We start from the raw sequence: 23,351 nt of genomic DNA, 5'->3' as shown, positions 1-23,351 counted from the left end.
TTGTTAAATAGTTAAATAAGCAATAATTAACAATATATTTCTATTAATTACTTTCTCTACATGTTTCAAATTTACGAGGTTTTCGCTAGTCGAGAAAAAGTGTAGAATCGTGTACAATCCTAAATCGAATCGTAAGACATATTTGAATCGTAAAATCGTAAGATTCTATGATTTGAATCGCGATTTTAATAACCATGCTCGACATACATGCTCGACATAATGGTAGGACATTGATGCATCGATCAAAGCCATTTCTTTCGGGTCAAATAATGAGGTTTGGACCTAGTAGCAAGACCGTGCATGCTTGTATATGATAAGGCACATGTTTGAATCTTCAGTCCGAGTAGAATCATCTAATACAATAAATCAGTATAATGGTAGGAAATGATGCATCAATTAAAGCCATTTATTTGGTGATAGCGGGTAGCAAGAAGTTGGGTGTGTATGTCTTAATTGTATAGTGAATAATATGTGATTGAGAAAAAGAAAACGAAGCCTAGGATATACTTGAATGGTCGTAAGAGAGGCCAATTAAGGTACTTGGTCCGTATCTCTTTCATCAAGATTACATGATATAGGAAGTATAAATGTATAATATTATTAATATTTATATTGATAGGATGTTGGTGTAATGTCCCACTTCCTTAGTTCGATTTGGATTGAATTGCACTTATGATGAGACTTGTCCCAACCTTAATTACGTGACACAGACTCGAACAATGAAATTACGCTGAATGATCAAATCGCTTTTCGATTTAACTTATTGTGTATCAATTATCATAATTATTAAAACGAAAATGATAAAGGTAGCAACATATTAAAAATATCTTGTTTGCTAAAATTTACTCTTAACTAACAAAAATAAGGAGATCAAAATGTTTTCTAAAAAAAAGAGATACATGAGAAATGGTGAGTAGATAAGGGTGAGCAAAAAAAAAACCACTCGAGAATCGTAATTTGTGATGCAGGATTAGGTTCGGGGTAACAAATTTGAAAACTTGCTGCAATAAGTATTGGTCTCATTTCTAACTGGTGGTTACCTGTATTTAAGCTCAAATGATAAAAGATCCACACACATTTTTGGATAAAGAACTAAAATAAAAAATAGAATTACAAACTTAATCCACAATCATAACACAATTTAAACCCAAATCATAGAATAATTGTTTTGTTTTTAATAAGTTAGCAACAAATTATTCAAGTTTATGAAATGATGCCTAAGTCGAAAATGAAACCACTTATTTCTATTATCATATTTTAACACTTGTTGCAACAAATTTCCGTTCCTGAAACGATAAGATACCCTCAATTTCTCACGCCATATAGAAAGATACATAGACTGGTAACTCATGTTACAATCTATTGCAATAATATATTTTCCAAGGGTTATTCTAATTTATGGCTAACTTGAATGGAATTGAGGTGACATTTTATCTTCTGCCATTACTTAGAGATACCACATCATATTGGGATATTTTTCCCCATTAGAGTCCAAATATCACTATTTTCAACACTTGAACATGAGTGGATTTGATATAATTGGGTTCCTTTAACATGCAAAAATCTTCAATTTTGTTGTGAATGAGATCTCATACATCTAACATGCATGAATGCATGATATTTTGAATGGTATGACGTGGTCTATATTTCACCACACAATCTAAATGGTTACAAATGTAATTAGAGTTGGCAATAATTTGATCAAATAATTCACATATGCAAATGGAACAGAGGAAGCTAATTATGATTTGTTCAACGGGATATTGTAGGTGACGTACGATTTTACTTATTATTTATTACTGAGATGAATTTTACTTAAAAAGAAAATGAAGCTAGTGTGAGATTTGGTTAGAGATTGTCCAACTAAATAAGGTATTTCTTATAACGTTACATCCTTTTTATTTTTAAAACAGAAAATTTGGAGTATTCAAAACATCCTTCCTATAAAAAAGTTTCCTTTATACTCAAACTTTGCCAAATATGGGTTTACTCTTATATTGGAATGATATGGATTGAACTCAGCTAATGTTCATATATAATTGTATGGTCCTAAGTTTGTTAGACTAAAATAAACTACATACAAAGTGGAGATGATTTCAATCCCATCTTAACCTTTTTCTTGAATCCAAATTCAATTTCATCATATCCGGTTCTTTATATTAAACGAAGTAACTTCTTTTTCTTCTTTTAGTCTTGATTAAACCATTTAGCCCAATTTACAGATTAAGGTTGTCTGGACGGGTCAGATACAGATGTTGGTCCCTCCCTCTTTATTCTCACCTTTCGACTCATCCTCGCCCCTTCACTCATAGACGGTACAATAATATCTCATGTTAAATTCTTGATGCATACAAATCCAAATATCACTATCTCATCACCTATTTTGGTATCCAGTATCCACACTTACCTAATGTATCCACTTTACGAGCCCTAACATCCTAAAATCCGTACTTTGGTGTAAGGAAGATAGACATTAACTAAATTGTAGGGCTGAACAGTTTGGGCCTGTTTGAAGGCCCATTATATGATTTATTTGCTTTAAAGCCCAAACCTCTCATGCAGAGGCTCAACTCTCAAGGCTCAACCTGCCATCGTCGACAAGTGGTTAACTGGGTATACAAGGTTAGTTTGTTCATACAGATTGGATGTGTAAACATTTTTTTCCGGTCACTTCGAATTTTGTCAAATTGTGATAAGATCGCGACTCGCGTCAACTTTTGACACCTCCCAATGACCGGTAGTAATCAACTCAACTAGATTGCAAATGTTTTGTAGCTTTTACTTCAACTTGTAACATTGTGGACTTTGTGTTGGATTAGGGATTTAGGGACAAAAAATGTAACAATAATCAAGCTTCTCTCTTTTTCTAGGGTCTTTGACTTTTTTTGTCTAAATGAGTCACAAGAATAACACAAATTATTAGAGCGTGGATTCAAACCTACAACCTAACATAAAGAGGTCTTCGATGTTATCAACTAGACCAACCTTATTGGTGATTGTCTCTCTAATTTAACTAATACTTTCCTCTATAACAATACACTTGTAGTTTTAGGTGATAAGTGATTGTTTGGTTATCAATTGTTATTTTTATTGAAAATTTAAATGTGATACGGGTTAGTGGGGTAACTTTTTAATTGAACGAGAGAGGGCATCGGAGACAAAAAAAAAAAATAGTGGTAAGAGGGAGACAATATAATAATGTGGCGTTCCCCTCAAAAAAATATAATAATGTGGCGTCATTTATCATTTAGAAATGCAACAACTAAGTTGGGACAGACAAAAAAGAAAAGTGTAACAAATAATCTGAGACGGGGCGAGTATACAATAGAAATACAGAGTACACCACAAATATTGGACCTCCGAGTGGGGTAATTTGAAAGAAATTCCTAAGCCTCAAATTTTATTTTTAGATCAACTGAAGTTCAAACATCTAATATTTGAACTAATCTAGGAATTACTGAATCACAACACTCTAGCAAGTAATCGACAAAAAGAATCCCCTACAAAAGTATTAACGAAATTAGAGACCAACCTAATTCATCTTTTTGGCGATAATTATTCTTTTATAGGAAGTAGAGTATTATTTTAGTACCACGTAGTAGTAGTCTAATTAATAATATATGTTAATGTGCCCTGTATTTCTCAATCTTCCTCTGAAGTTGTTCCTTTCTTGCACCAGCAACTTTATCGATCACATTTCCATTCTTCATGAACATGAATGTTGGCATTGTTTGTATTCCATACTCGCAAGATACATTCTGTTTGTTACCATCCAAAAAACTTAATAGATTAGCAAAAATTGAAATAATAATGAAGAATGAAAAACTATTTAATTCAAGATATGCTAATTATGAAGAATGAAAAGGGTTGAAGGCTTACAAATAACTCATCTACATCGATCTTGACCCAGTCGACATCAATGTAATTTGCAGCCAATTCTTTGATAGTTGGCTCCATTGCCCGGCAAGGTACACACCATGTCGCCGTGAAGTATATCACAATCTTAAACAAGTTAGAAACAACAAGTTAGTACTAAGTATACATATAATAAACTAGTTAGGCTGCGTTCTATTCACCTGATTATCTTATCTGAATTTATCTGAACTTATATGAACTTAACTGAACTTAAAACTTATCAAAACTTATTTTATTTATAAATTGTACTTGGTTAACCCTTATATTTCCAGAACTTATCTTATCTGAATTATCTGAACTTATTTGAACTTATTTTTCCTGAAATAAGTGGAAATAAGGTGAACAGAACAAAGCCTTACATACTCCCTACCTATGTCCGGATTTTATGTTACTATAGAAATTCAAATTACACTATTAACTAACATGATTATTATTTTTCATTACACTAACCAGCTTATTGGACTTCTTAGAAGCTTGAAAATATTCCCTCCATTTGGCGGATGAGTGGATGGAAATAACCTCTTTCAACTTGGCCATTTTTGAAGATGAAGCAGCACCTGCATCTATAAAAACCCTCCTACTTTCTGGGAAGTTATTTGACCAGCTACTCGCAGTATGCCTGTTACTATCAGCAGCAGGAAATGTAACAGGAGCTGCATTATTAGCAATTCTAAAATTTTCTGGAAGGGAATACATTTCTGCTTCTGTTTTTATCGTCTTTTGATGATTAAACTCGAATAAGACTGATTCAAATCAATCAATATATAGTAGTCAGAGTATATATGTTTGTTTTGTTCTTTTTTTGTGAAAAAACGAAATGCAGAGGAGGGTTTTATATAGATGCAGACAATCTACAGTACGTTATGCACAATATTCCGCTTCCATACACCAAGTATTTTAGTTTTTTATTAGACGCGCTTAATTGTTGTGCATTAGAGCAGATTCCCTCGTGTTAAATATGGGTATTACTTCAAATTAATTGACACATGCAAGACCCTACTTATAATTACATCTAAATCTTCTAATTAAGCACATGTTTTCAACTCGGCGCCATCTTTTCGTGTTTAATTAGACTTTAATTTGATGCCTTGGGAATTGGGATCATGATACATTGTTTATTGCAAGATTCACAGCTACAATGCAGGATACATATGTATATCAGATTATCAGTATATGGTGTTTTCCTAGCATTATGCATGCATGTGTAAGAATGTAACATATCCTCTCTTACCATCGTTATTAAAATTGCGATTCCACTTTAGATCTGAAGGACTTGTTAAAATTGGATCGTTAAGTCTTTAGATTCTACTCAACCCGATCAACTATAAATTGGCCCGCTGACCCAACACGTCCCAAAAAGTGTGGATTTGAATAGCCTAAAATATGACATTTTTTGCCCAAAAAGTCCGCATCAAATTTATGAGTATTTCCACTAAAAATTTAGGAAACAACTACAGTGCATTGGAAGTGAAGTCTTTAATCAATTTTAGTCCACCCTCTAATCAATTTAGTTATAAGACAAAGAGAGCATCTCATTTTCCTCCCCTCAATTACTACAAAATTGGTTGGAGAATTTTTTTGGATTTTATTTTTTTAGTTAGATTTTAACGTTCAAAATGTTAGTCGGAAATTACAGAGATTTGGTCGGTAAATTTTTTTGGAATTTTTTTTAGTCGGGGTTTTACCTACTCAAAAGTAGTCGGTAAAATTAAAATATAGTCGTAAAAATACCGACTACTTTTTCTTAGTCGGTATTTTATATTTTTACCGACTACTTTAAATATGGTCGGTAATATCAATTTTACCAACTATTATTTTATCAATCGGGAATTAAGTGTTTTTTTGTAGTGTATTTAATTAGCAACCGAGGGAGTGACATATTCTAATACGAAGTATAAGAAAAAGCTAATATATTTTGGGCTTGTTTGGCAATTAATGTATAGCTTTTTTTTGACTAGTCGTTAGATGTTAGCAGTTTGTATTAGTTGGTTTGATTGACTGATTGAATTAATTACCTGTATGTTTAAATTGTTTGGTAAATTAGTTGTTAGCGGTCCAATGTGCAAAATTACCATTAAGGACAGTGGCATAAAATGATGTAGCAAAAGATGGTTGTGAGTCGGACTGGGCCTAAATGGGTTTGGCCCACACCAGACCCGTTCTGCATCGTGTCAGGCCGAGCTGAAAAGTTCAAATAGGGCCCAAAACAGGGCTAGGCCCACGGGCTGTCATGGCAGGTTGAGCCGTCATGTCTAAGCCTAATTTTACTAAATTTAGCATGTTTTGTCGTGTCGTGCCTTGTTGTACTTTTTCAAAAAAAAGAAGGCTCAGGCCCAAGGCACACGACTTCGTGCTCGTGTTGGGCCAAGATTGTTCATGCCGCATCGGGTCTGAGGCTCAGGCCGGCCCGATCCACAACCATCTTTAGATATAGGTAGGTATCTAAAGATGAATCTTTTATTCAATAATAAAATAAGATGGATATTTTACAGCCACCTCTTTAAACCTCTAATTACAAAAGCTCGTATCATCTTAAGCTTTTTCGTCCCAATTTTTTCTTCCAAACCTCTTATAATCAAATTCTTACTTTAGCTTTTGAAATGGTCAAACCTGTAATTCACCTCTTTTCCCAAAACTTCTTATAGCCAAACACCCATTTATAAAATACTTTTTCGAAAAATTAATAATAAGTCGTCGTAATTGTTTTATATATAAAAGTTGACAAATTTTGTAACATATTAAAAATGCATGTTAGATATATTGATATAAAGTTGGTAATCCATTAGTCCTCATACATTGGTACACGCTCTATTAGACTATTACCAATTTTACAATTTAGCATAGTGTGCATCTATTCTTCGGGCCATATCACCATATGTAACATACGTTGCCATGTACGAATTATTCCATATAACTATATAGGCAATGTTGCTTTTTCTTTAAAAAAAACACCTTTCATCTTTTTAATTAGAGCCGGCAAAATCGCATGTAAATTCTTTTATGGATTTTAGAGAACCGTCAAATTATGTACACAAGATATAAACTGTGTGTATTTTACCCATGGAATATAATTTAACGAAATAAACAAAATACCTTCAACTTTTTAGAAATGCATCAAATATGTACTATAAAGTTGTTAAAATGAGCATGTAAAAGATCCTTAGTGATCATTTCTTGTCAATTACAGAAATCCTACTCCAGACTTTATATGTAAACCGCTCATGATTTATGGACCATCTAGATTCTAGCACCTTAGCTAGCTTATTGACCACACTAAACTTGGGCTAATATTCGGATGATTGATAGGCAATATTGTGACTATTGCACTAACATTCGTAGTTATTTATGTGTAAAGAAGTTTAAGTTTCGAGTTTTGACCATGCATCATGCATGTGTTGTCATTGACTCACTGTCACGACATTTATACATTCATGGTAAAGATGTGTTTATTCCATCTACGTATTGGAGTTCTTGCGTTAGTAAAATATATGAATAGTAATTTGAAACCATCTTTACGGAACGGATAAAGTGTTTAAGAAACATAATTGTACATATAAATTATCATCTTTCACTTAATACTATGGAGGCCGGGTAATATAACTAGGTTCGTTATAAGTCGAGGGACACAATTATATATATTTATAGATTAGTATTAGGATTATTCACATACGAAGCACTAGTACTAGATCGATTTGTTAAAAAAGAACGTTTACATATGCTCAAAGATGTTTAAAAGAAGACGTTTAAATATGTGCTCGTGCTCAAATTAAAGGATGTTAAAAACAAGACGTTTACATATATATGCTCACAAAGTACTATATTACGTATATTATAAAATCGGAAGTTTACAAGGTGTACTTAATTTTCGAGTTCTCGGTAAGGAGACGTGACCTACGTTCAAGACTTCAAGCTAATAATTAAGCTACGTACACCGGCAATTGATGCAAGTACATATATATTATGGTAATGAAAACGTACACCCGTTCCGTTAATCACGCATACTGCGTACATAATTATTTAGATACTAAACTTAACTAAAAAGCCTTAATACTAGTCTAAAAACACGCTAGCACGTACTACAAGTGAATTAAGCCTTGTGCTTCTCAACCTTCCTTTGAAGCTCTTCCTTTCTTGCTCCAACAACCTTGTCAATTTGCTTTCCCTTCTTCATGAACAAGAATGTAGGCATTGCTTGTACTCCATACTCCCGCGACACATTCTGTTTTCATCCCAACCATATTATTAATTTTATGTTAGCAATAATTTTTTAAAAATAAAAATAAATGGATTCCTCAAAATTAAATTAGCATGGAATTATTTGTAGTAAAAAGATTTGGTAAGAAAGAAGCAAAAAGTCGTACAAATAACTCGTCCACGTCAATCTTGACCAGGTCGATATCAGTGTGTTTAGCCGCTATTTCTTTGATGCTTGGCTCCATGTAACGACACGGCCCACACCATGTCGCCGTAAAATATATTACCACCTGAATTACACCGACAAATATATCAGTAACTACGTACGTACGTATTAGCTTGTGCCAATTTTCGTTGTACATGCAACCATGCAACCAATTTTTTTTTTTTTTTTTGCTTATGTACAGTGTATGGTGATTATTCAGATTTCGAGTTCAATGGGGATTTTTTTTTAAAATGGCATAATATTTTGATTTTGTCGATAAATACAGAACATTAACACTATATAAGAGCATGATCAACCCTAAGTTTTAAGACTTGAATTGTACTGAAGTGACATATGACTCATCAGTTTTAAGATAATGCACATAAAAATTGTAGCATTGAAGTAGACAAGTCTTAATTTGAGTCTTGAAAAACTAAAAATCATTAAAACTTGGTGTGTGAGTTAAATTAAATAATAAATTTAATATTGTACATGAATTACAAATCTTAAATGAATTTGATGGGTGAAGAGCTAAATTTATTTGAGCAATTGAAGAAAGTCTCAAGACAAAACCCCCCTTAATCTTGCTCTTACCAATAATTTTCTGTTTTATTTTCATAAAAAGTTCTGTTAGGCAACTTTAATTTATATTATAGCAAAAACAAGCGACAAGATGAATACGAATACCAGTTTGTTGGATTGCTTTGAGGCTTCAAAGTATTCCTTCCACTTGGTTGAGGAATGGAAGACAATAACTTCCTTAGTATTGGCGGGTTTAACATTAACAGGAAAAGCACCACCGCGGCCGCCACCAGCAACATCACCACCGCAGCCAGCGGCAACAGATGATGACTTAGTAGTGGTGGCAGCAGGATAATTATTAGAGGGGTTAGAATTAGCAGGGGGAAAGGGGAATGCAGCACAAACAGGAGCAGCAGGTGCCTTATTCTCAGCTGGAAAGCTGTTAGACCAGTTGTACCGGTCACGGCTGGCGGCGGGTTTATTATACCCCGATGGGTATGAACCCGGCCCTGCGGTGGCACTCACCAAAGGCCCTCTGTTCTCTGGGATTGTAGACAATCTTGCACCCATTTTAATTTCTTACACTTTTTTTGGATATGGATTTTGGACTTATATTGTACAGAGTATGTTTTTTGAATTGTTTTTGGTTGATGAATTGGGGGTAAGGAGTGGCAGGTTTTATAGGTGAGATTCTACCACATGAACTGCTGTCTGCTGATCGAACAGAATAACTTTGATGTTAGCATGTACTACTATATATTATTCCATTATTGTTGCTTTATTCTGCTAATTTGATGTCAACTTTAATGTCATAACCACCTTACGACCATCTTTCTAAATTACGTCGATTCTTCTCATAAAGGAAGTGAAGGGTCGTTTATACTGGCTCTGTTTAGTTAGAAGCTTATTGGAGAAGAAAACAAAAATTGTGATCGTTAAATTAAATATAGGTCTATGTCAACATCTGTCCAGAAAAAAAAAGATTGTTGATCGTTAAATACATGCCTAGGTCAACATCTGCATGCCATCACGAGAGAATGTGCTTCACACGGTCAAATGAAGTTTCATCTTAAAATTAGTAGCGATAAGGGGAGTAATCCCTCAAACTTAATAAGCAAATACCTCTTTCTTCTTTTATCAAGACCCTTATACAGTTCAAAAGGTCTTGCGCGCACTAGGTGCACAATAAATTTATTGTACACCAAAATAACTTTTACCCATTTTTTTGTAACTTTAACATAGTTTGGATTAACTTTTATATTCATAAAAAAACACGTTGATAGATAAACATTTTAAATAGTTAAATGATTAATTTTATACATTATTAATGATTTTGAAGAAATAAGTTTTATTAAAATGAAAAAATTTATCACTAAAAAATGGATAACTTTTACATATATAAGCTTAACTTTTAAACATTTTGAGTTAACTTTTACTCTGGTGTACAATATTTATTGTACAACCCTTGTAAACAAGAATTTGTGTATACCGTTATACGTGATGTTTTATAAGTCAGATTTTAACATTGATCATATCAAAAAGTCAATTGTGGTGTTTAGATAGAAGTTGTTCAAAAGATTTTTTTTAGCCTAAAAGCTACAAGTATTTAAAAAGCTTATGTAAGGAGCTTTTGAAAGAACTTTTAGCTTATTGGTTATTTCATACTCTGATACATAAAAAGCTCATGAAACCATCTAGCTAAACCAGCTAATGTAAATATAATCAAACAACTAATACAATCACCTAACACTCTAACAGTATGTCGCCAAAACAAAGCAAATTTATCAATCTTCTTATTTTATTTTAAGGTGGAAATTAGCCATAAGTGAGAGGTTTGAACCTTTGATACATTGTACACATGCCATTATTGCTAATCATCAGAGTAATAGATATTGATACTCTGTATTCTTCTCATAAATAAAGTGAAAGATCATTTCTCTTTATCGACTTAGTTGAATGAATTTGGAATAAAGTGAGTAGGAAATCTCACCAATATATAATTAAGCTTAATGCTAGGATTCACATTAGTGATTAACATTAGACTTAATTGGACCTGAACTTATTAGATCTTGTTGTACATACCCAATTGACTAATTGTACCCTATTCCACAAGAGTAGATTTAATTATTAGACCTCTAGCTAACTAAAACTTAAAGGAAATTATTAAATCCAAAACCTAAGGTCCTGTTCGGTATCGTTTTTTTTATTTCCAGTTTTATGTTTTTCATAAAACTAAAAACCAAAATATGAAAATCACAAAAAGTAGTTTCCAAATTTTTGTTGTTAGTTTTCAAAATCAACATGATTACTATAAGTATGACCTAGTTTTTAGTTCATGACTTTCAGAACAAAACAACCAAAAATTGAAAACTTACAGTGATACCGAACGATCCCTAACTTTTGATGTAAAGAGAGTGCACCCTTATCCACAAGTAGAGATGGCCAACGAGGCGAGTTGGGTGGATCATGGGTGGTTTGGTGGGTCATGGATCGGGAACGGTTGACACACGACTGACACCGTATAGGTCAGGTGGGTCTGATCGTGGGCTGTGTCGAGAAAATTAAACACAATACGTGTTGGATCATTACAGGGTCATGGTGGGTTATATGGATCGAGTGGGTCCGATAGGTTTTGTGGGTTGGGTTTTGAAGGCTGATGTAGTTTTGTCGTGTTTGGTGAGCTTAGTCGGGCTTTGGGGGATGATTTGGGTCATGTGGATCCAGCGAATTTGGACGATTACTTAAGCGTAAAAGAAACTACAAAATTCATATTAAATTAAATTAATGAATTGTTATACTAATGACATAATCTGTGAATGTATATTTAAACATTAAAATTAAAATACTTATTAGCATTTTAGACATACAAAATAGTGTAAATTAGGATAGCGCGTCGGGTGGGTCACAAGGTCGTGGGCTAGGTTCGTGTGTCGGGTGGACATGGTTCGTGTGTCGAGTGGACTAGGTTCGTGTGTTAGCTGAGCTTTATTTCGTTGGTTTGTTTGGGAAGGGCAGGTGTGCCGTGGTGGGTTGTGACTAGAGCTGTCAAAAACTGACCCGACCCGAAAACCCGACCTGAACCGACCGAACCCGTAACCGACCATGACCCGAAATTACGGTAAAACAGGTAACCCGAAACCCGACCTGTACCCGACCCGAAAAAACCGATAACCGATTTTAACCCGATGTTGTAACACCAGAACCCGAACCCGACATCCGACCCGAAAATGACCGATAACCGAACTGACCCGACCGAACAATGACCCGAACCCGATTTGATACCCGACCCGATGTCAACCCGAAACCGATTGTAACTCGATGAAACCTGCTATAGACCCGACCTGTGAGAACCCGCTACTCGATTTACCCGAGTTATCAATGACACGACCAAATATTAACTTCATTGATATATCTATTTTAATTATTTATTGCTAAATATTGAAAAATTTAACTCTAAAATAAGTTAAACAAAAATTTTTAGAATATAAAATCCTTAAAATGTATAGGTTAATTATCATACCCGAGTTTGACCCGTCCTTGAGAGTGACCCGATCTGAATTCTATTTGATCTGATTATTATCCGATCCAAACTAAGATCCGAACCCGAAAATAACTGTGTTGCAAACCGACTTAAACCCGACTCGATAAGACCCGAACCCGAAATTATCTGCTACAAACCGACTTAAACCCGACCCGATAAGACCCTAACCCGAAATCAAACCTGACCGAAATGTGAACCGACTCGAACCCGACCTGAATCCGGGATAGAAAAAACCCAATATGACCCGACCTTAAATCGACCCGACCGAACCTGAACTCAACCCGAATGAAATATTAACCCGACACGACCCGGCCTGATCATGACCCCGAAACCCGAGATGACCCGACCCAAACCCGACCCGATGACCTATTTTGACAGCTCTAGTTGTGACGGGTCAAGTGGGGTGGATCGAAATGGATTGTGTTGGAAAATCTCCACCCATGAGTTCATGACACATCAAGAAAATATCTAAATCGGGCGTATTATGTCATGTATCATAAATGAGTCCAACCACATGATTCAGTACAAGTTGTGTCAAACCCAACCCACAACACAAGTTATTGTCTGAAACCGAACTCCAAATAATTTAAGGACATCTTGTAATCGAGAAGCAAGTTTGCTGCGCACAAATGGGCTCCTTACCTAAGACTTTTTATCAAAAATAAATTATTTATTAACAGAGGAATCCACTATTTCATGATCGACTAATATACTCCTTAAAATAATGAAAAAATCAAGCTAGTCAAAGATCGTATGCGGTACGTACCGTCTAAAATGTATACGTAAATATACCATTACTTGAATTGCTATTTGGAGTTATAAAGTGGACAACATATTATAGCTCCTTAGAAAAAAAATAAAAATTATAGCTTTTAAAAGCAAATTGTTGTTCACAACGAATATTATTAATGTCAAATCACTAATAACCTAGTGGTTTACAAAGTGGTTGGCTTCATAATTGAGAACCACTCTTTAAATTCCCTCAAAAAGTTAAATAATAATACTATAGTGTCTTTTGCATGATAAGAAATTAAATCCACAACGATCCGGATCATAGCCGATGCTACGATTTAATTTTAGCAAAAACGATGCATATATATGACAAGCATAATTGCAAGACTGGTGTGATTGTAGCAAGATCAGTTATCAACGTCGTATGTATAGGATCGGTCAATCCTACATTTCACCTGCGGGGTCATTGCAGAATCGCTCAGGATCGTGCAAGATTGGTTCGAATCGGGTGATCATAGTTTTTTACTTATTAAATGATCCGTAAAAGCAACTAACTATATATATTTTCTCTAAACCAAAAAAAAATTAAAAAAACTAACTTCATGAACGCATGAATTCTTCTTCTCTAATCTATCTCACTCTTCCGAAGCCATATTGACTTTAAAACATCAATATCATGTGAGAATTTTTATTTAGCATCCATATTGTTTAAAAGATGTGTATTTAGTCAATTAGTAACATTTTTATTATCCTTTTTTGCAATTCAGTAGGGTTCTATGATCCTATGATTTGATCCTAGCTACCCCTTACACCGACCCAAAGTACGTGGAATCTCAACCTGATAACCTTGGCATAGTATGTTATCGATTCCCCTAAAAATATGTTTAATAATATATAAGGGCTTTCAAACATCTACTTATTGAAGTATGGATATTGTTAAGAGTATGATTCACATGTGATTATTAGAATAATTTTTCCACGTTGAAAAAATAGAAAGATATTAACTAACATATACAAAGTATAAGAATGGTGGGCTACCCCATCTATCACCAGTATATTGGTTTTAGTATGGAACCCCGCTAGACTTATATTGTATGGATTTGTATATAGCATGATGAGTTTATCATGGTATAAGAGCTATCGGTCTTGGCCGATTGTTTGTCTCAAAAAGCGGAGGGGCCACCGATGTTGAAGAGTTTGCAATTTGGAGAAGAGTCGAAGTTCTGTTTGGAGCAAGTTGCCCAACAGAAGTGAATGTCCCAAGTAGGGGCTTAACCTCAAGTTAAGAGGGTCTAGTAAGGACGGTGTGACCTAGGATCATATGTGGTCAATATCTTCTCTTGTATGTGTTTGTATCATATATGATACAATCACAAATATGGATACATGGAAAAAATCAGTATGAGAGAGATTGACTAACATATAAGATTAATAAGTTACTCCACCAATCATTAATTGATTAATTTTATGATAGAACTCTGGTAGAATTTATAAATGCTTAATCTCTTTTCATATATAGGCTTGTGTACGACCCAATGAATTTATCAAGTACAATGCAATCACAAATGTTGATAAATGGAATAAGTCAATATTTGTTCCCAATAGATCAAGATCGGACAACGAACTTCAAATAAATTAGAACAAAACCCTTTTATCACATGTTTTGATCGGTCCCTCGATCTATTTATAATTTGTATGGCTCGTTTGCACAATTTATTTTTAACATATACGAAGAACTTAAAATTAAGGTATTGGGAGATATATTCTACGTGTTTTTTTCTTTTAAAAAAAAAGAGATGATATATTACGTGTTTTCAAATTTTCATATACGAATCAAATTTTCATGGGATGTAAACTTTTTAAACCGAAGAACGACAGAAATAATGCGAACAAAAGTGATGTTCTCCGTAATTGGGAAGCATATCTAGGGTCATTAATTTCCAGAATCTTTTTGTTTTAATTTCTTCACTTAATTGTTTGCAAAATGCAACTATTGTCTCCTCTCCGGGTTCGTTTTTTCGCATATCTGATATGTGTGGAAACACACATATCAACTAAAAGACAAATAAGTAAAAGACAAAAAAAAGAAAGTACCATTCATGTAAAAAAAAGTACCACTCTATAAAAAAAAAGTACCATTTGTGTTTAGAAAAGTACGGAGTACCATTTAATTATTTTTTTGTCCTTTTTTCTATTTTGTCTTTTGTTTTGATATGTATTTCCCCATACATATCTGATACTCCCTCCGTCCCATAATATAGTGCCCGTTTGACCAAAATCACGGTTATTAAGGTAAAGAATAACATTGATAATAAAAACAATAATGATTTGTACTTTCAAGATAAAGTACATGTTAGTTGGCAAAAATGGAGAGATAAATTATAGATTAAAGGTGTGTACATAATAAATAGGCCTAAAAAGGACAAAAATCAAGCACATGGGTTGAATAAAAGTCAAAAAGTACAATTTTCAAAGTAAAAATTAATGGTTTAAAATAGAAATAGGCACATCATTTAGGGACACCATTTTAGGAAAACAGGCACTATATTATGGGACGGAGGGAGTATGTATTTGTACTTCCTCGCCAATCGGAGTCCTTCGCACACTCGTACATACTCCTTTATTTCTAATACTTTCCCCGTTCCGGAAATATCGTATCATGATTGACTTTTACTCCTCTAACCATTACTTTGACTCTTAATATCTCAAATTGTGTGCAAGTGAAAATCATAAAAAATTAATATTTAGAAAATATATATCGACACGAATCTAACATGACCCCACATGATTAAAATTTCCTTACGTACGAATCACAAAAAGTGGCCTAGGTCGTAGTGTGAATAGTGTAAAAAACAAATGGTGCGATATTTCCGAAACGGAGGAATTATTAGAAATACAGAGTAGTATAGTACGTTCTCTGTTTTAAAAAAATCTTTATACTTTTTGTTTTAATCTATTTCATAATGTTCTTTGCATTTGATTTTATTCTATTTTTGGACATAAAAATTTACTATCTTACGTACCCTTCAATTTTTATTTCACAATATTTACAATTTTCCACTCACTTGCTCTTACTTTATTCATTTTTTTTTTTCTTACACTCACCCATCTTTTTACACATTACTTACTTTATCCATATTTTATTATATTCAACCATTCTTCTACTTTTGTTTTAATATTTGTGTAAATACTAACCATAAAGATCTGTATGAAACGGAGGTAGCTACTACTTCGTACTTCTCAATATTTGATGATATTTATAAAATAGTTTGCATACACCAACTTTAAGATACGATGAATCCTCAATAATACAAAAACTAATATATCTCTATTGTACTCGTGAAGATGGAACATCTTTGGATCCGGATACCTCGATCAAGGTCCTTAACATTCAACACCTCAACAACATTGGACCAACTTATTTCTTGGACGTGGAAGTGTGGAACAAGAAAAGTGAACGATCGAGAGAGAAGGAAATGACCATGTTTGGAACTTTAAGAAGCGGATTCTTTTTATATACAAATGTGTGGCTTAGCTAAGGAAGTACAAATACATATTAGATATGTATGGGAAAATACATATCAGAATATAAGATAAAATAGGAAAAATTAAGGACAAAAAAATAATTAAATGGTACTTTTCTAAATACAAATGGTATATTTTTTTTTACAGAATGGTACTTTTTTTTACAGAATGGTACTTTTTTTTACATGAATGGTACTTCCTTTTTTGTCTTTTAGCTATTTGTCTTTTAGTTGATATGTGTGTTTCCACACATATCAGATATGCAAAAAAACGAACCCGGCTTAGCTTGCCATCGCTAGTTTACAACATACCAAAATAGTAGTCAACTCTCTGAAGTTAGGTTAAGTTGTTTTTTTTTTTTTTTTTTTTATCAGTAAGAATTTTTATTAAGGCTTCACGAGCCAACAAAAACAGGAGATACAACACGTACTACAAAGAGACAAAACGGCCAAAAGAATCCCTCAAAGGGATAGACTTGGCACCATATTCACCACCTAGAAGTCTTAAAATTATAGAAAGCAATAGCTCGTACATAATCGAGAATTATCACTAGAGAACAGAGAGCTACATACACCTACTCAATTACATAGATTCAAACTTTCAAACCATGTTTTATCTATGCTTGTAACTAGGTTAAGGCGTTGTTTCTAATAAAAGAAATTTGTTTGATATACTACGTACTACAGTACTACGTGGACAAATAAAAATAATCCAATAACATACTCACGAACTCGGACAAAAACAAAGTAATTTTAATTTCCAAAAATTAAATTCGATAATTTATCAGTGCGCTTTATCAAACACATATGAAGTATTACCTTTTTAGAATTATGTCTACGTTTATTAATTTTGGCTTTCTTTATGTCAAAAATAATTTTCTCTAATTTTCTCCTAGTCGATGCCAAAAATAAATAAATTCTCATACTAATTAAATTTACTTCTTGTTCACTTTGTAATGTGTAACAACAATTCGATTTAACTAATCCATAAAAAAAAGTCGCCTTTAATTTGTGGTTGGCCAATTTGAAATTCCTTGACATTCTCTAGCTTCAGTTCTTTCTATTTAATTTGTATACATCCATCAGGCATCAGTCTGCCCCTTCCATTGCTTAATAACTCGTTTTTCCCTTTCCACGATCCCTCCTCGTCTCGTCTCTCATGCTTCTTGATTCCCAGAGGTCATATCAGTTAGAGGTGAAATTTGAAAGTTGACAAAATATATAAATTAGATGGTGGATTAATATTGAGTATTAAATACGGAGATGAGGTGGAAAATGTTATATGAATTAAATGATGTGATGTTGAATGAGGAAGATGAAGTGAAAAATGTGTTGAAGCTATAAAATACTTCATATAACAAACAACAAAAGGAAAAATTAAAAAAATTAACAAATTAACACTACAAGAAATTGTACTATTAACGACGGGAAATTCCGTCGCTAAAGGTTAATAATTGTTGATTAACGACGGGATTTTCCGTCGCGAACCCGTCATAAAAGGGGCTGTCGTTAATGGAAAATCTCGTCGTTAACCCGTCGTAAAAGACATTTGCGACGGTTGTTCCCGTCTCTGTTGGGTTGTTATCCCGTCGCAAAAGTCCTTTTGCGACGAGATTTTTACCTGTCGTTATTAGGTTGTCATAAAAGATACAAATTTTTATAGTGTAATGGATGAAAGATGGGGATAACACATGTCATCTAATAATCTATGGTCTTCCTTTTGAAGGACTACGAGATATAGATTATATTTCTTGACATTTGTAATAGGTGACATTGTAATAGGAATGTTAGTATACTATAGATTGATAGGGTTTAACTTTTAGTAATAATTAATCACATGATTTGCATGTTCTCCTTTAAAAAAGATTAAAAAAAAAAAATGCTCATTTCATCTGAGTACAATAATTAAATGTATTTTTTTTCCATAAAATTGCAACAGTTTGACTTTTACATGAGTTACATACTACTCCGTTTCAAAATGATCTTTACAATTTTCGTTTTAATTTGTTTCATAATTTTCTTTACATTGTGTTTTATACTATTTTAAGACATGAAAATTTAATACCTTACCCCAATTACCCCACAACATTTACAATTTTACATCCACTTTCTCTGACTTTATTCATTCTTTTTATCATCGCTCACTTTTTACGTACTCTTCTTTCATACTTTATTATATTCACACACTTTTTCATTTTGTCTTAATATTTGTGCAAATAGTAACTGTAAATCTTTATGATCAAGACTGAAGTAGTACGTCATAAAACAATATTATGTAAATTGATGGTTAGATTCGTCTTAGAAATATCAAATTTGTAAAAATATCAAAATTTTGTATTGACAAATATACTCATCAACTGAATCAAACCAATGAGCATAAAATTGATTGATAAAGAGAGAAGATTTAACATTCTGATATCCTGTTTGGAATTCATTCCAGAGTTATCTCAGATTCTCAAATAAAAGTATAATATTACTGTTTACTTTTTAAAAGGAGGAGTGTGCACCAATAACACCAACTCTTAGCAAATCTACAAATATTACAGTGTTTTATTTCTTTATATAAAAGTAAGTCCAATTTCTCACTTTGGGAGTTTTGATTTGACGTCTTTGCTAGCTATTATTGATGCAAGATGCTAGATCACGAGGGAGGCAAATCTGCCCCATATCCACTAAAAAAAAGTGAAAAGAAAATAAATTGCAATGATTGCCCACCCCTTAAATAAATGGTAAAAATATTGCGAACTTGTTATATACTGTCAAAGGTTAGATAAATACTGTCATTATTGTGTATATACTGTCATTGTTGTATTAAAATTTGTCATAATCATCTAAAGAGAAGAAAACGAAATGAAACAAAAATAGTAAAGGGACCACTTAAATGACTGGATAAACGTGTTACATATACTCTCTGTCATAATCAATTAATCATCCAAAAAGAAGAAAACGAAATGAAACAAAAATAGTAAAGGGACCACTTAAATGACTGGATAAACGTGTTACATATACTATGTCATTGTTTGTATAAATATTGTCATTGTTGTATTGAATACTGTCATTGTTGTATTGAATACTGTCATTGTTATATTGAATACTGTCATTTATTTCCGATACTTAGTACTTTGTTTGACTTTTCAACTAATTGAGTGAAAAGACGATTTTGCCCCTGGGTATGGGCAAAAAAGCCGCTGGTAACCAGCGATGTAGCCTCCCTCGCTAGATCACGTAGTCGCATCTTAATCTACCCACGTTAATTATGCTAAAAATATTGTGATATTGGAAAATTTCTCTTGTCTGTTCATGAACATACGTACGTAATGATTAGTGTCCCACTAAAATCGTACGTATTGATTATTGTCTATCAGATTTGCACGTACTGTCGTTTAATTTACATAGTAATTCAATTCTCAACCCTAAAGTTATTTTTCATCGAGTTTAGGAACCCCTTTCTCATGACCTACTTCGTATATGGTATATATAATGCTTGTTTCTAAAATTGTAGTTGTACCGTCACGTCATTAGCATGTACTCCGTACCGGTAGTGAATTATACGAAAGTATGAAAATCCAATCATCTGTTATTATTACTCCATAGTCCATACTTAAGTCAAGCCATTCCGGTAATACGTAGTACACTAGTACGAAAAGTGGAAGTGTAAATGCAACATGCGCGATATATAAAGACTTTAATTAACATTAAGTCAACGAGGGGATGTAGCTCAAATGGTAGAGCGCTCGCTTTGCATGCGAGAGGCACGGGGTTCGATCCCCCGCATCTCCATTTGTTTTTTAATCTTCTTATAGTTGCATTTTCATCACTTTGTTTCCTTTTATTAAAAGCAACAAAGAAAAAGTAATGTTCTTTTTAATAAGAGTAGTAAGACTTTGGCTAAATCTTACCAACTAATTAATATTTCTTATACCAATAAAATGCTTACTAGTACGTACTACTAGTCTACTACTCCGTACTATGTATTATAGTATTATGTTGTTGATTTCAAATATCAAGTCTGTATTGATTGAGTTTATTGAGCTTATTGAACTATTCAAACATTGCAGTCACTGCTATTACAGCTATTACTGTTATCATTTTAGCCACTGATGCAAATGTTTCGCTGTAATCAATCCCATGAATTTGTTTGTTTTCAAGGACAACAACCCTGGATTTATGCCTCTCAATGTTACCATACTTCTTGCGCTTTATTTTGTATAGCCACTTGCACCCAGTCACATGTTTTCCAAGAGGCAAGGTTGTTATTTCCCAAGTGTCATTCAGTTCTAGTGCTTCCAATTTTGTATTCATGGCATCTACCCCGTGCTTGTGAGCAATTGCATGCTTGAAATGCACAAGATCAGTTGTTCTGCTCATTGTGGACAAGAAACAACTAAACTGTTTGTCCAAAGGGAACTGTGTCACAGTTATGACATTTGCATAAGGTCTTACATATGGATTCATATATTATTTTATCCATGTAGGTGGTTTTGTTGGTCTTATGGACCTTTTCAGAGGTGGTTGAGTCAAGGGTTCATTGGGCTGGTGTGTTTGTGGACTTGAGGATTGTATCTAGGCCTCTGTGTTTGGGTTGTTGTTTGATTTTGTGTTTGGATTTGGTTCAAAGTCATCATCATGGTCAATATTGTACTCAATGACATCATCTGAGAATTCATGTTGACTGGACATTGGGACAAGGAGAGGTTTCATATAGGTAGTCACACAAATTTTCTCAAGGGAAAATGTTCTCATGAAATTTTACATCCCTTGAGACAAACTGTGACATGTTCAAGAGGTTCAACAACCTGTATCCCTTCTAGGTTGTAGGATACCCTAAGAAACACAAGGTACACCCCTTGCTTCAAATTTGTCACCAATTTGGTATGGGTTTGAGGCAAAAATCAAACAACCAAAGACTCTCAAGTAATCATATTCTTGAGGAGTGTTGTTCAGAACTTCATAAGGAGTTCTATTCTGCAGAACTGGTGTGGGAAGTCTGTTTATCAGGTGAACATCAGTCAATGCACATTCACTCCAGTATTTCAGTGGTAAGCTTGCTTGAAATCTTAGAGCTCTGTTCACCTCCAAAGCATGTCTATGCTTTGTTCAACCCTTGAATTTTGTTGAGGTTTACACATGAAGTTTGATGAATGATTCCCATCCTTGCAAAGAACAGCTTACAATCATCATCATCAAACTCAAGAGCATTCTTTGACCTGATTTTTTTGATTTTCTTGTTGTACTGAGTATTTGCATAATTGTTGAACATTTCTATTGTTCCAAATGACTCAGATTTGAGTTTCTGCAAATACAGGCAGGTCATTCTTGAGAAATCATCCACAATTGTCATAAAATATATGTGCTTTTCTCTTGCTACTACTCTGCACGGTCCCTATAGATCAACATGGATCAACTCAAAAGGCTTTGCAGCATGTGAGTCACTCAAAGAATAAGGTATCTTGGTAAACTTGGACATAGGGCAAGTTATACAGGTATGAGTTTTTTCTTTCACATAGGGTTGCACACAAGGGATATATATATATATATTTTGACTTAGGTGCATGCCCCAATCTGTGGTGCCAGAGATCATTTAATTCAGTTCCAGAGCTTGCATTCCCAATCATCCTCATTGTTTCTTCCTTTTAGTTTTTCAAATAATACAGACCATGCTTCATTTCACCTTCACCTCCGAGTTCCCTTGTCAAAGAATCCACAATGGTGCATGTCCTAGGGCAGAAAAATACATCACATAGATTGTCTTTGGCCAATTTATGAATAACATCAAGTTATGTTTGAATTGAGGTACATACAACACATTTATCATCTCTAAACCATTGGAGAGGGTGATATCTCCATAATGAGTTATCATTGCACTTGGACCGGTTGGAAAATTGATTGTGAGATTTGATGGTGCCTTTCTCACATTTGTGAGTAAGTTTAGAGTTCCTGTCATGTGATTAGATGCACCAGAGTCCATTATCCACTCTTCACACCTTGCATTGAAACAGGTCATCATTCCAGAGAAAGCACTATCCAGTTCATCATCAGTTTCTGAATATTTCATGGCATTGAGTGTTGATACTGCACTTGAAGGCATTAACTTGAGTAATTTTTCCAATTGATGGCTTGAGAAGACAATCTCGTCATCTTTCTCACTCATCCCTTGAGCATTATTAGCTGATTTCAACCCACTTGAGGGGGCTCCCTTGTTTTCTGTCCACCTTGTTCCAGAAGGTTGACTTTTGTTTTCAGTTTTGTTCCCAGATTTCTTGTTGTATTTGTAATGCCATTTAGGATATCCCACAACAATCTCATACCTTTCACTATTGTGTCCTTTGATACCACAAGTAGTGCAGGTTCCATATCTCTTTGTGCTTACACTACCCTTGCCTATACATAGAAGAGGTGTCACTGTCGGTTTTGACCCAACACATCTCTTTGAGATTCTTCTTGTTGTATCACAGCACATGCAGACTCAACAAATGGTAAGGTGACTTCATAAGTAACTGACTTCTTTGTGGACTATAGACATCATCAAGACCATTTAGGAACTGAAACAGTTTAGCTTGTTCTTTCTAAGTTTCAACAGCTTTTGTTACAACTGAGACATCTTGTGCAACAGTTGTGAGCACATGCATCATATTCATTGATTCAATTTCATCCCAAAGCCTACTCATTGCAGTGTAGTATTCATCTATTTTTCTAACATTTTGTTTCAGGTTAAAAA

General features: G+C 33.8%; 2 protein-coding genes and 1 non-coding gene across 3 annotated transcripts; 1 reads left to right on the top strand and 2 right to left on the bottom strand.

The window, feature by feature from the left end:
• Positions 1-3,221: 3,221 nt before the first annotated feature.
• LOC110784449 (thioredoxin H3) lies at positions 3,222-5,419 on the bottom strand. Its single transcript, XM_021988904.2, has 3 exons — positions 4,366-5,419; positions 3,880-4,002; positions 3,222-3,758 (listed from the first exon to the last, which is right to left on the bottom strand). The coding sequence occupies exons 1-3, from the start codon at positions 4,609-4,611 to the stop codon at positions 3,624-3,626; spliced, it is 504 nt and encodes a 167-aa protein (XP_021844596.2). The 5' UTR covers positions 4,612-5,419; the 3' UTR covers positions 3,222-3,623.
• Positions 5,420-7,713: 2,294 nt separating this feature from the next.
• On the bottom strand, positions 7,714-9,503 carry LOC110784448 (thioredoxin H-type). The gene is made up of 3 exons (XM_021988903.2): positions 9,002-9,503; positions 8,277-8,399; positions 7,714-8,134 (listed from the first exon to the last, which is right to left on the bottom strand). The coding sequence occupies exons 1-3, from the start codon at positions 9,404-9,406 to the stop codon at positions 8,003-8,005; spliced, it is 660 nt and encodes a 219-aa protein (XP_021844595.1). The 5' UTR covers positions 9,407-9,503; the 3' UTR covers positions 7,714-8,002.
• Positions 9,504-20,340: 10,837 nt separating this feature from the next.
• Positions 20,341-20,413, top strand: TRNAA-UGC (transfer RNA alanine (anticodon UGC)). Its single transcript has one exon. It is a non-coding gene; the product is annotated as a tRNA-Ala (tRNA).
• Positions 20,414-23,351: the final 2,938 nt, after the last annotated feature.

This window comes from Spinacia oleracea, chromosome 1 (assembly GCF_020520425.1).
Source record: "Spinacia oleracea cultivar Varoflay chromosome 1, BTI_SOV_V1, whole genome shotgun sequence".
NCBI lineage: Eukaryota > Viridiplantae > Streptophyta > Magnoliopsida > Caryophyllales > Amaranthaceae > Spinacia > Spinacia oleracea.
The sequence above is the reverse complement of the archived record's forward strand: the minus strand, read 5'-3'. Positions and strand labels throughout refer to the sequence as shown.

Excerpts from the sequence above, each read along its gene's own strand:
- LOC110784449 (XM_021988904.2), bottom strand. The coding sequence starts at position 4,611 with ATGTATTCCCTTCCAGAAAATTTTAGAATTGCTAATAATGCAGCTCCT. Across the intron at positions 4,003-4,365 it reads CTAAGAAGTCCAATAAGCTG|ATTGTGATATACTTCACGGC; the intron begins GTTAGTGTAATG and ends AACTTGTTTAAG. Across the intron at positions 3,759-3,879 it reads TCGATGTAGATGAGTTATTT|AATGTATCTTGCGAGTATGG; the intron begins GTAAGCCTTCAA and ends GGTAACAAACAG.
- LOC110784448 (XM_021988903.2), bottom strand. The coding sequence starts at position 9,406 with ATGGGTGCAAGATTGTCTACAATCCCAGAGAACAGAGGGCCTTTGGTG. Across the intron at positions 8,400-9,001 it reads CAAAGCAATCCAACAAACTG|GTGGTAATATATTTTACGGC; the intron begins GTATTCGTATTC and ends GGTGTAATTCAG. Across the intron at positions 8,135-8,276 it reads TTGACGTGGACGAGTTATTT|AATGTGTCGCGGGAGTATGG; the intron begins GTACGACTTTTT and ends GGATGAAAACAG.